Raw genomic sequence first — 12,143 nt, forward strand, 5'->3', positions numbered from 1 at the left:
CCACATGTATCGGAGGCGGCATGTGGTAGTCTGCAGCCCTCCCCGGATCGGCAGAGGGGGTGGAGCAGCGACCTGGACAGCTGCACAGTGCCGATTCCGGTTTCTACTGCAGTGGTCATACTAGTTTCCTGTTTGTTGGCGCGTGCTATTGACAGTGGCATATTTTCCGCGATGCCTGCAAGATTTGCCGTGGATCAATGTCAACGACATGCACACAACTGTCGACAAACCTTCACCTGCACCTCCCAGCAAACAGGTGAAAAGGTTCAAGTTGTACATATCAAGTTACGGCCACCATTATGAGGACGAGCAGACGAGCAGACGGACGGGATTGTGGACGTAACTGGATATGTACAACTTGAACCTTTCCACCCGTTTGCTGGCAGGTGCAGGTGAAGGTTTATTGACTCAGACATCAGGTTTAAAAGGCGTTCCCGGAGCAGCCGGAAGGTTTCATTTCACTGGGCTGAACATACTTTCTCATGGGTGTCATACATAGTTGATCTTAATTCTCTATATTCAAAGAACATTTATAAAAGTGACACGTGTTCCCCAGCTCCAGTGACACCGAGTCCACCTTCAGTCACCCTCCTCCATGGTCCTGGCGAGCTTGTGTGTCTGGCAAATGGTTTCAGGCCTGCACCGGTGAACATCAGCTGGTTCCTTGATGAGACTACAGAGTTGTGGAGCTACAACACCAGTGAGCCACACAGAGGACCACAGGGGGACTTCAGCGTCCAGAGCCGACTCCGCCTGCCCCCTGTTGACTGGCCACTCGGGGCAGTCTACACTTGCAGGGTGACACATGTTACCCTGACACTGGCCTTAAATTTCACCAAACCAAGTAAGTAAACGACTCATTAACACGTCACACAAGAAGATAAAACGGTTCTCCCACAAAATATCAAAGCTCGACCAGAAAGATGTCTCGTGCACTGGCGCCACGTGGTCCCTGTAGCCCGCGGCCGTAAGCCACGGTAGTTTGAACTCTTCTTGCTCTGAGTTGAAAGGGGGAGATGTGGGTTTCTGCACTGTGGGGTAGTAGGGCCTCATAAAACCCATTTTACTTTTTTCTCCATTCCGTTTTATTTTTTCCCAGTTTCGGGATTTCCGGTTTTCTTTTTTCCTGGATTCTCTCTTTTCTTCTTTGTTTAACTGTATAGATTTAATCATTTAATCACTGCCACTTGTCCCATGTCCCCTCGGGGGTGAAGAAAGTAGTGCTGGTTCTGATTAACTGTCTAAATTTAAGTTTTTACTTATTTTACCAGTTTCTTACAAGATATCGTTGTATAATAAATGTAAACAAGACAATAAAAACAATCATAAAATTTTAAAATGCTTCCAAAAAGGGCTTCAAATCTTAGAGACTGGGTGGACTTAACACAGTCGACCTGATAAAGGACAAACTCAGTATTGTATAAAATAATGAGCTCTCTAACGGGACGATGGGCTCAGCACTACTGTAACAACACCACATCTTGCACCACAGGACTTCACCATGGACAGGAGTGGGACTTGCAGCGGTCACTTGCTGCCTTCTCCTTCTGCCGTCGCCTCTTGTTCTGCTGCTTAGTGGCTTCTGGACTTCACCGGCACACCAGCACACAACTGCTTGGACAAGGACAGATCATTGTAATGATCACGTGACCATACTGGGCCTGTCCCATTACCCGCACCTAAGTTACCAGGGTTCCTAGTAAGCTAGGCCCTACTTGACTTGCATTTTCCTGTCTGTGGTAAGACGGCAAGTGTGGACCAAGGCTGTGCAGAACTTGTGAAACAAAGTCGCACACTGAGGTGTTGTTGTCACCACGTCACTCACGCTACAGCTAAACACTTGTTTTAGCCACCGGCAAGCTGTGGGCTGCTGACTTCAAGATTAACACACTTACTGACTCACGAGGCGTCTGGGTAGTGTAGTGGTCTATTCTGTTGCCTACCAACACGGGGCTCGCCGGTTCGAATCCCGTGTAACCTCCGGCTTGGTCGGGCGTCCCTACAGACACAATTGGCCGTGTCTGCGGGTGGGAAGCTGGATGTGGGTGTGTGTCCTGGTCGCTACACTAGCGCCTCCTGTGGTTGGTCTGCTCGGGGGGGGGTGACTGGCGGGAATAGTGTGATCTTCCCACGTGCTAGGTCCCCCTGGTGAAACTCCTCACTGTCAGGTGAAAAGAAGCGGCTGGGGACTCCACATGTATCGGAGGAGGCATGTGGTAGTCTGCAGCCCTCCCCGCATCAGCAGAAGGTCGGAGCAGCAAGCGGGACGGCTCGGAAGGCTGAGTTTGTTACCTCAGCCTCATTCTTTTGATTAGTCATCAAATATTCAACAATGAGGTGTAGTAAATGTGTAATAAGCTGTGCTAAGATGATAACAGGTGTTAAAAAGATAGCCTACATTAAAAACACTTCTTGTCCGTCGTTTCGGCAGCCATTGTTCCTCCAACACCGGCAGCAACATGGCGGCTACACGTGACTCTGGACACTGTTCTGGAGCGGTATCAGCATCAGGGTGCACCCAGTGTCGGTCACGTGGACTGTAGGCTGAACGCTTTTCAGATGTAGGACACACTTGGACCACATGGAAAGGTGCACTTATGACCACAGAGTTTCAGGGGTTCTGCATTTTACTCCAGACCCTCTACACACCGAGACCCCGTCTGCAAGCTCTGCAGAATGTCCAGGCCTCTGACGGGCGATGTCGTCCACTTTATACACATGGACTACGTACATACACCAGTGTGCTGCATGACAGATGACTTGCATTGTGAGAGCATGTTACCCCTGCAAGGGGTAAAATGTCCCTTCAGAAACATCTGGGCAGGGGTTTTATGTCTGTGGTGCAGTCATTTCATTGAAGATGGTCTTTAATTCAGCAAACATCTACTGTTACAGAACTTCTAGACCATGTGTACGTTGACCAGAACCAGCATGATGTTGTTATTCAAGATGTGGAGGAAGAAGACTGGTACATGGCCTTCACTTTCCTCCTGCTCTTCTTCATTTCCCTTCTCTATGGAGTGACAGTCACCCTCATAAAGGTGAGCATATGAGCAGCGGCTCTGAAGGGCTTTGGCAGCATTTTGTGTCACTGGTATGATTTACCTCTGTTAACATGAATACATGCTGGTTATATGCAGGTAAACTATTTATCCATATTCATTATGGTCTAAAACGTAAGACAGCACCCATCCTGATGTGTTTCCAGCCTGCTGGAACTTTCTGGTATCACAGCAGTTACACATGCTGTTCAGTTTTGTGCCAGAACCAAGATGAAATCAGAATAAGACAAACAAGATGTTGATATGGTGTCTTATGATATCTGAAGCGTGTGTGACTTCAAAAAATGTTATTTTTAGTTAATTTCTGCACATATCTTACAAAAGACCATTTACATTTTTCCTTTCAGACTAAATGACATCCCAAGACAGATCCAACGGATTCCTGTCTATGGCCGGAAATGTGGATTTTTGTTTCTTTCCTTTTTAACGGGCAGATATATACGTATATATAAAGTTTACCCATTCTCTTAATGTTTGTTCATGTAAGCTGATTTCAGTAATTCCATCTTGTACAGTCGAACCCGCTTCAGTGGAGAACAGCCTGACAACTCGAGGGTTGTTTACATCTTTATGCCAGAACAACAACGGCTCAGTCCAGGTCTCTCCGGACCTGTCTTTCAATACTACTCAGCTTGATTTAGTGACGTGGACACCAAGTGGTCAGCACCGCTTCCACCCAGCCAGAGGGCCCCTGTGTATCCCAGCCCATCTGTGTGGAGATCCACGTGCTCCCTGTGTGTGCACGGGGTTGTGTTACACATGCTCTCCTCCCGCTGCACAAAGGTGTGTATTTTAGATGAAGTGGAAACTCTTAATTGTGTGTGGGATGTGCGTGTGTGACAATGGACGTGTCCGTTGTTCCTCTCTGACTTCCACCCTCAGCCAGAACCCCGAATAAGGTCAAGACAGTGACTGGACAGTGGATGGATGAATGGACGCATGGATGGAGTATAACAAATTATGTCATCTCATTAGTTTTTCAGTGTCATATCTGGTGTAGTAATGTGCATATTGGCAATTTGTCATCGCAGCTTTCGCCGCTTTCTACATTGCAGAGAGTAACACAAATACTAAAACATTACAGTTGTATTTAACTTGTCATGGCTGATGATTGAAAATGCAGTCACGCGTCATTTTCACCTCGTGAAATGAATTAAACTGTTTACATGAATTTGTGTGTCGGCGTGCTGATTATTCCGTGTCTGATAGGATATTAAAAGTGGTGTATAAATAACACTTTGATTACTTGCTTGATATCAAAACAAACCACTCAACTCACTCCTCGGGACCATCTATGCAAGGCATTAGTTTCAATTTTGTCTAACCGCTGCTGTACCAAGAGTATCCACAAGAGGGAGCCATAACCCCATTTTCAAACTTACATTTATTGGACTTTGCGTTTTATAAATCACAGAATCAGCATGAAATAAATCCAGTATAATTCCCATCCCTCCTCTGCTCCCTAACACGTCTCCTACCCCCCCCCCAACCAACATCCTTCGAAATAACATCAAGTACAAATAAATATATGACAGATATACAATGACCTCATTCACATAAACACACAAGGGAGAAAATAAAAATAAAATGATAAAAATACACTCATTTTTATCTTTTTAAACTAATTCTTCATTAGACTGCTGCAGTTCTGCTCCAACCAAGAAAAGATTAGGTTCTGAACTATCCAGTCTGTTATTTGGGTTAGGTTCTCATAGTAGGTAAGAAAAGGCCTCCAGACTCTTTCATATGTATTTGCTTTCCCCTTCAATGTAAACTAGATTGTTTCGAGCTTCAGGTGAAACATCATCTCTTTAAGCCATCTGGTCTGGGATGGTGGCCCCGCTCTCTTCCAGTTGAGGAGGATGAGACGGCGAGCTAACAGGGTAGTAAAGGCAACCACATGGCACATTTCAGTCGACCACACTGCGTCCTCTGGCCTCAGTCCAAACAGGGCACTAATGGGCTGAGGGACAACTGTCATATTATACACGTCACTAAGGGATTCAAAGACCTTTTCCCAAAAAGTCTGAGGGCTTGAGCGTGACCAAAACATGTGCAGCCAGTTTGCAGTGGTGGTCTTCCACCGGTCACAGGTGGGATCAGTGTTTGGGTAGTACATCCTTGCCCGTTTCTCCTTAGTGAGATGAAGACGGTGAACTATCTTGAATTGTATTAGACCGAGTCTAGCACAAGGAGATGAGGAGTGCACTAGGTCGAGAACTGAAGTCCACCGGTCCTCTGCAAAAGACAGGCCGAGGTCTTGTTCCCAAACTGTCCTTAGGTTGTTTAGAGACTGTGGGTTAAAAGTGTTAATTACATCATGCATCCAGGAGGTGGCGCCTGTGAGACTAGTGTTAAATCCTAAAAGAGCATCTAAGGGGGTGCTTGGAGGTGGCTCTGGGAAAGGGTGATAGCCTTTTGTACAAAGTGCCGAACCTGAAGGTGTCGAACTCCATTTTATCTTCAGCTGTAATGTTTCGTCTGTCCCCACGTGAAAGACAAGTCAAGTCATGTGTGGCAGTGGCACTGGTCTGTATGCAGATGCTCACAGGTTTGAAATCATCTGGAGATATCTAATGGCAGAAGTCAGGGCAGCGCCTCCTGGACAACACAAACAATAACAGTCGAAGGAGAGAGAGAGAGGGGGGGGGAGAGAGAGAGGGGGGGGAGACAACTGTCTGTGGTTGCGAACACTTGTGTGTGTGTGTGTGTGGGGGGGGGGGGTGATCCGTCCAGCATCCAAACTGCTTATCCAACTGGGGTCGCGGGAGTCTATCCCAGCAGTCATTGGGCGGCAGGCGGGGAGACACCCTGGACAGGCCGCCAGGCCATCACAGGGCCGAGAGACACACACACACACACACACACACACACACACACACACACACAATGTAGTACGACCGATCCACCTGACCTACAGGTCTTTGGACTGCGGGAGGAAACCGGAGGAAACCCACGCAGACACGGGGAGAACATGCAAACTCCACACACAGGACGACCCGGGACGACCCCCAAGGTTGGACTACCCGGGGGCTCGAACCCAGAACCTTCTTGCTGCGAGGCGACCGCGCTAACCACTGCGCCACCGTGCCGCCCACACACTTCATTGAAAGCTCACCGCCATCGGAGCAGCTTAAAGCAACGTCAGCGTTTTACCTGCCTTTTCTCTTCATGGAGGACGAAACTGGCTCCACATATTGTTCTTCATCACAACAGGAACAAGGTGGTCATTCAAGAAGGAAACGTGTCATCTTCTCTTTCATTAGCGCCACGTGTTAGACGTTCCTTACAAAAACAAGAAACATGCATATTTACTGAATATGAAACATATAATCTGTTTCAACATGAATAAAAACAAAGATAACAAGAATCAATGAAGAATCAAGAACAATGTGTTGTCATTTCTATCATGTAACGGAAGTTCCTTTCACCAGCCCACAGCAGTGCAACACAAAAGATAAAAACATCCACATTTCCAAAAGCACCAAAACCAGAAAACAAAGCCAAACACACACACACACACACACACACACACGGAGTTAACAACACAGTGTGTTCAGTGCAACACAGTCCCAAAACTCCGCTGTCTGGATAATGAAGCCAAGCAGCATGACTGTCGGAACTTCCGGTCTATATGGGCTAGCAGTTAGCTTAGCTTGCTCAGCTTCCGTGTCCTGTCAGAACGCCCTCGATCGGTGCGTCCCTCTCGGGCGCTGCTCCAGGCAAGGCCGTGGTTCTTGGGCCCACAGGACGCAGCAGACCAGGTCCCTCAGCCGATTCACCTAACATTATTTTATTTAAATCCCAGAGACTACCGTAAATTGCTTCAACAGACGCCGCCAGGATGCAGACGAATGGTCGCGCATGCGTAAAACAACTCGGGTTTCCGTAACAGATCGGGTAGGCGTGGTCACAAAAATTGAGCTTCGCGGGGACATCGGCAGGAGGACGTACGCTGAGGTCCGCCATTGCGTCATTTTAGTCCGCGAGGACCCCAGCCGAGTACAGTCTGTATGGTCCGCAAGACTATGAAGCGGCCTTAAGCGGCTTGGATAATGGACAGGAAGGGAACGTGCCCTCAGCTCCTCCCCCCTCTGTGTCGTCACGGCGTTCCCTCCCCCGCTGCGCCTCGCAGTGTATATAAACTGGTGCGCTCAGCGCGGCCGCGCCATTGCTTCTAGACTTCTACGAGAGAACAACGAGAGAGTAACGCGTCCACTGTGAAGAGATAACTGTAAAGCGACCATTGAAGACTACGAGGTAAGTATCGTCACACTTTTATGGCTCCATCATTTTCTACATTCTCCTTAAAAAAAAGTCACGAGTGCAACGTATTCTCATGAACGGTTCGTATGATATCGTAAGAAAAGTGAGGTCCACATTTTCGAAGATATCCTACGAAATTCTGCGATTCAGAACGCATACGCAATCCCCCCGTCGCCCAACCTCCCCCCGCGGGGGGGCCTGTTCTGTGGGGGGGCGCGCCTTCGGGGGGGGGCAGGGGACTGTTCTGCGGGAGGGGTTAAGGGGGCCCTCTTGGGGGGACGCCTGGGCCTGTTCGGGGGGGCGCCGGCCTGTGGGGAAACTGTTCTGCGGGGGGGCGCGCCTTCGGGGGGGGCAGGGGACTGTTCTGCGGGGGGGTTAGACCGACCCGGGCTTTTCATGGGGGCGCCCGGCCTGGGGAGAGGGGTTAAAGTGTCCCGGGGGCGCCCGGGGCTGTTCATTGGGGGGTGTTAGGGTGCGACAGGATGGGCCGGGTGGGCTATTCTGCGGGAAAAGTTAGGGTGCCCCGAGTTGGGGCGCCCGGGGCTTTTCAGTGGAGGGGGGGTTTAGGGTGTGGTGGGGGGGCAGGGGGGGCCGGGGAAATTGTTGTGCGGGCGGGGTTAGGGTGGGCGTTCGGGGGGTGGCGCCAGGCCTGCAAAGAAACTGCTCTGCGGGGGGGGGGGGGGTGGTTAGAGTGCCCCAGGGTGGGGCGGCTGGGACATTTCAGTTGGGGTGCGGCAGGGGAGCAGGGTGGGCCGGTGGGCTGTTCTTGGGGGCGCCCGGCATGCAGGGTTCTGTTCTGCAGGAGGGCATTAGGGTTTGGCGGGGGGCCGGGAGGCCTGTTCTACGGGGGTGTTAGGGTGAAGTGGGACACTCGGGGCTGTTCTGCGGGGGGGTTAGAATGCCCCGGGGGGGCACCCGGGGCTTTTCATTGGGGGTGCTAGGGTGCGGCGGGATGGGCAAGGTGGGCTGTGCTTCGGGAGGGATTAGGGTGCCCTCTTGGGGGGAACGCCCTGGGATGTTCAGGTGGGCGCCCGGCCTGCGAAGAAACTGTTCTGCGGGGGGGGGGGGGGGGGGGTTAGGGTTTGGTGGGGCGCCGGGGGGGGCTGTTCTGCGGGGGGGTTAGAGTGCCCCGGGGGGGGGCGCCCGGCCCCCTCGCAGGCGGGAGGGGGCGGGTTAGGGTGCGGCGGGAAGGGCCGGGTGAGCTGTTCTGCCGGAAGAGTTAGGTTGCCCCAGATTGGGGCACCCGGGGCTTTTCAGTGGGGGGGTTAGGGTGCGGGGGAACTGTTCTGCGGGGGGGGGGTTAGGGTTTAGCGAGGTGTTGGGGGGCTGTTCTGCGGGGGGGGGGTTAGTGTGCCCTCTTGGAGAGACGCCCGGGACTTTTCGGGGGTCGCCCGGCCTGCAGGGAAACTGTTCGGCGGGGGGTAGTTAGGGTTTGGCGGCGGGGGCTGTTTTGCGGGGGGAATAGCGTGGCCCGGGGTTGTTCTGCAAGGGGGCTTAGGGATTGGCGGCGGGGGCGGTTCTATGGGGGGGGTTAGAGTGACCCGGGGAGGGCGCCTGGCCCCATCGCAGGCCGGGGGGGGGGTTAGGGTGCGGCGGGGTGGGCCGGTTGGGCTGTCTGCAGGAAGAGTTAGGGTGCCAGTGGGGGGGTAAGATGCAGGGGAACTGTTCTGCGGGGAGCGTGGTTAGGGTTTAGCAGGGTGCCTGTTCTCTGGGGGGGGGGGGGGGTTAGGATTTGGTGGGGGGGCCGGGTAGCTGTTCTGGGGGGTTAGTGTGCCCCGGGGGGTGGTGCTCCACCCCCTCGCAGGCCAGGGGGTTAGGGTGCATGGGGGGAGGCACCCGGGGCTGTTCTGCGGGGGGTTAGTGTGTCCTTGGGAGGGTGCGCGAGGCTGTTCAGTGTGTGTGTGTGTGGGGGGGGGGGGTTACGTTGCGGCGGGTTGGGCCGGGTGGACTGTTCTGCAAGAGGGGTTAGGGTGACCCAGGGCTGTTCGGTCTATTGAGGGGACACTCGGGGCTGTTCGGGGAGCTGCCCGGCCTGCGGGGGGGGCTGTTCTGCAGCAGGGATTAGAGTGCGGTGGGGTGGGCCAGGTGGGCTGTTGTGCGGGGGAGGTTAGGTGGTCCCCGGGCTGTTTGGGGGGGCTCCCGGCCTGCGGGGAGGCTGTTCTGTGGGGGGGTTAGGGTTTGCCGGGGGGGCTTTTCTGTGGAGGAGGGAGTTAAGGTTAGGGGTAGGGGTAGGCGTGGCCCAGAATAACTTGGAATACATACGAATTTCCGTGCACTACTTTTCGTACGATATCATACGAACCGATCATGAGAACATCCTGGTGATGGTACCTTCAGTGAAGAGGTAGAGGATGAATTGAATTTGTTGCTTCCATTAGTCACAAAAACTCATCATTTGTAAAGCAAGACATGCACCAATGGTTAGTGAGTGTGTTAACAGATGTTTTATCAACACTCAATACTGCAACTCATGATTAATTCAGGTCGTTACTAGTTGTTAGTTAAGTGTTCTGTATGACCTCATCTAAAGTGAGGACGATCTATGCCTTACAGAGCACTTACACCTGAGACTGAAAGACCAGCGGTACCTTGAGACTCACAACAGTCTAAAGGATCACAACATTCTTCAGAAAGTGTAAGTACATGATTAACACACTATTTACACACCTTCTACCAGATGATTAACACTATTTACACACCTTCTACCAGATGATTAACACTACTTACACACATTCTACCAGATGATACACACCTTCTACCAGATGATTAACACTACTTACACACATTCTACCAGATGATACACACCTTCTACCAGATGATTAACACTATTTACAAACCTTCTACCAAATGATTAACACTATTTACACACTTTCTACCAGATGATACACACCTTCTACCAGATGATTAACACTATATTTACACACCTTCTACCAGATGATTAAAACTATATTTACATACCTTCTACCAGATGATTAACACTAGTTACACACTTTCTACCAGATGATACACACCTTCTACCAGATGATTAACACTATATTTACATACCTTCTACCAGATGATTAACACTATTTACACACCTTCTACCAGATGATTAACACTATATTTACATACCTTCTACCAGATGATTAACACTATATTTACATACCTTCTACCAGATGATTAACACTATTTACACACTTTCTACCAGATGATACACACCTTCTACCAGATGATTAACACTATTTACACACCTTCTACCAGATGATTAACACTATTTACACACCTTCTACCAGATGATTAACACTATTTACACACTTTCTACCAGATGATTAACACTATTAACACACCTTTTACGAGATGATTAACATTATTTACACACCTTCTACCAGATGATTAACACTATTTACACACCTTCTACCAGATGATTAACACTATATTTACATACCTTCTACCAGATGATTAACACTATATTTACATACCTTCTACCAGATGATTAACACTATATTTACATACCTTCTACCAGATGATTAACACTATATTTACACACCTTCTACCAGATGATTAACACTATATTTACACACCTTCTACCAGATGATTAACACTATATTTACACACCTTCTACCAGATGATTAACACTATTTACACACTTTCTACCAGATGATACACACCCTCTACCAGATGATTAACACTATTTACACACTTTCTACCAGATGATACACACCTTCTACCAGATGATTAACATTATTTACACACCTTCTACCAGATGATTAACACTATTTACATGTCTTCTTCCAGATGATTAACACTATTTACATACCTTCTACCAGATGATTAACACTATTTACACACCTTCTACCAGATGATTAACACTATATTTACATACCTTCTACCAGATGATTAACACTATTTACATACCTTCTACCAGATGATTAACACTATTTACACACCTTCTACCAGATGATTAACACTATCTACACACCTTCTACCAGATGATTAACACTATATTTACATACCTTCTACCAGATGATTAACACTATTTACATACCTTCTACCAGATGATTAACACTATTTACACACCTTCTACCAGATGATTAACACTATTTACATACCTTCTACCAGATGATTAACACTATTTACACACCTTCTACCAGATGATTAGCACTATTTACACAATTTCTACCAGATCATTAACACTATTTACACACCTTTTACCAGATGATTAACACTATTTACACACCTTTTACCAGATGATTAACACTATTTACATACCTTCTACCAGATCATTAACACTATTTACACACCTTCTACCAGATGATTAACACTATTTACACACCTTCTACCAGATGATTAACACTATTTACACACTTTCTACCAGATGATTAGCACTATTTACACACTTTCTACCAGATGATTTCCAAACTGGGAAATAGTGCAGCGGTATTCTTTATAAGGTTGGGGATACCACCTGCAGTCAGCTGAGACTGACAAAGTCACTTAGATGAGTGATGAAACGTGTTTCCTGCTAAACGTAGTGTCCAGATGAACCGATTCAATTTTTTCTGGGATTTCTACACCTGGATTTTTGAGCACTTATTGCAGTGCCCGTTCAAAACGAATTTGACCTGTTGTAGAAATTTGTAATCTGAGTGTGGGGACAGTTGATCTGAAGTATTTACTACAGTGACGTCATCACGTCTGTGCATTTGACGAACATTAGCCGAAAGAACGAATGACTGCGCAAGGTTCGAATATACGTGAACTAGCTCGTGGAAGAGGGAGGGATTAGTAAAGAGAGGGAGACCCAGAAAGAGAGAGAGGGGCAGGGAGAGAGAAAAA

The 12,143-nt window shown here is 48.9% G+C and overlaps 1 protein-coding gene across 1 annotated transcript in view; it reads left to right on the plus strand.

Moving 5' to 3' along the window:
- The window catches only part of LOC130131917 (immunoglobulin mu heavy chain-like), a 79,834-nt gene extending 76,339 nt beyond the window's left edge, over window positions 1–3,495 (plus strand). The window contains exons 12-14 of the mRNA XM_056301644.1: window positions 557–844; window positions 2,896–3,041; window positions 3,410–3,495. Of these exons, the coding sequence (XP_056157619.1) occupies window positions 557–844; window positions 2,896–3,041; window positions 3,410–3,418 (443 nt within the window). The 3' untranslated portion in view covers window positions 3,419–3,495. The remainder of the gene's footprint in view (window positions 1–556; window positions 845–2,895; window positions 3,042–3,409) is intronic.
- Window positions 3,496–12,143: the final 8,648 nt, after the last annotated feature.

The sequence above is a fragment of the Lampris incognitus genome (genome assembly GCF_029633865.1).
Source record: "Lampris incognitus isolate fLamInc1 chromosome 5 unlocalized genomic scaffold, fLamInc1.hap2 SUPER_5_unloc_1, whole genome shotgun sequence".
Taxonomy (NCBI): domain Eukaryota; kingdom Metazoa; phylum Chordata; class Actinopteri; order Lampriformes; family Lampridae; genus Lampris; species Lampris incognitus.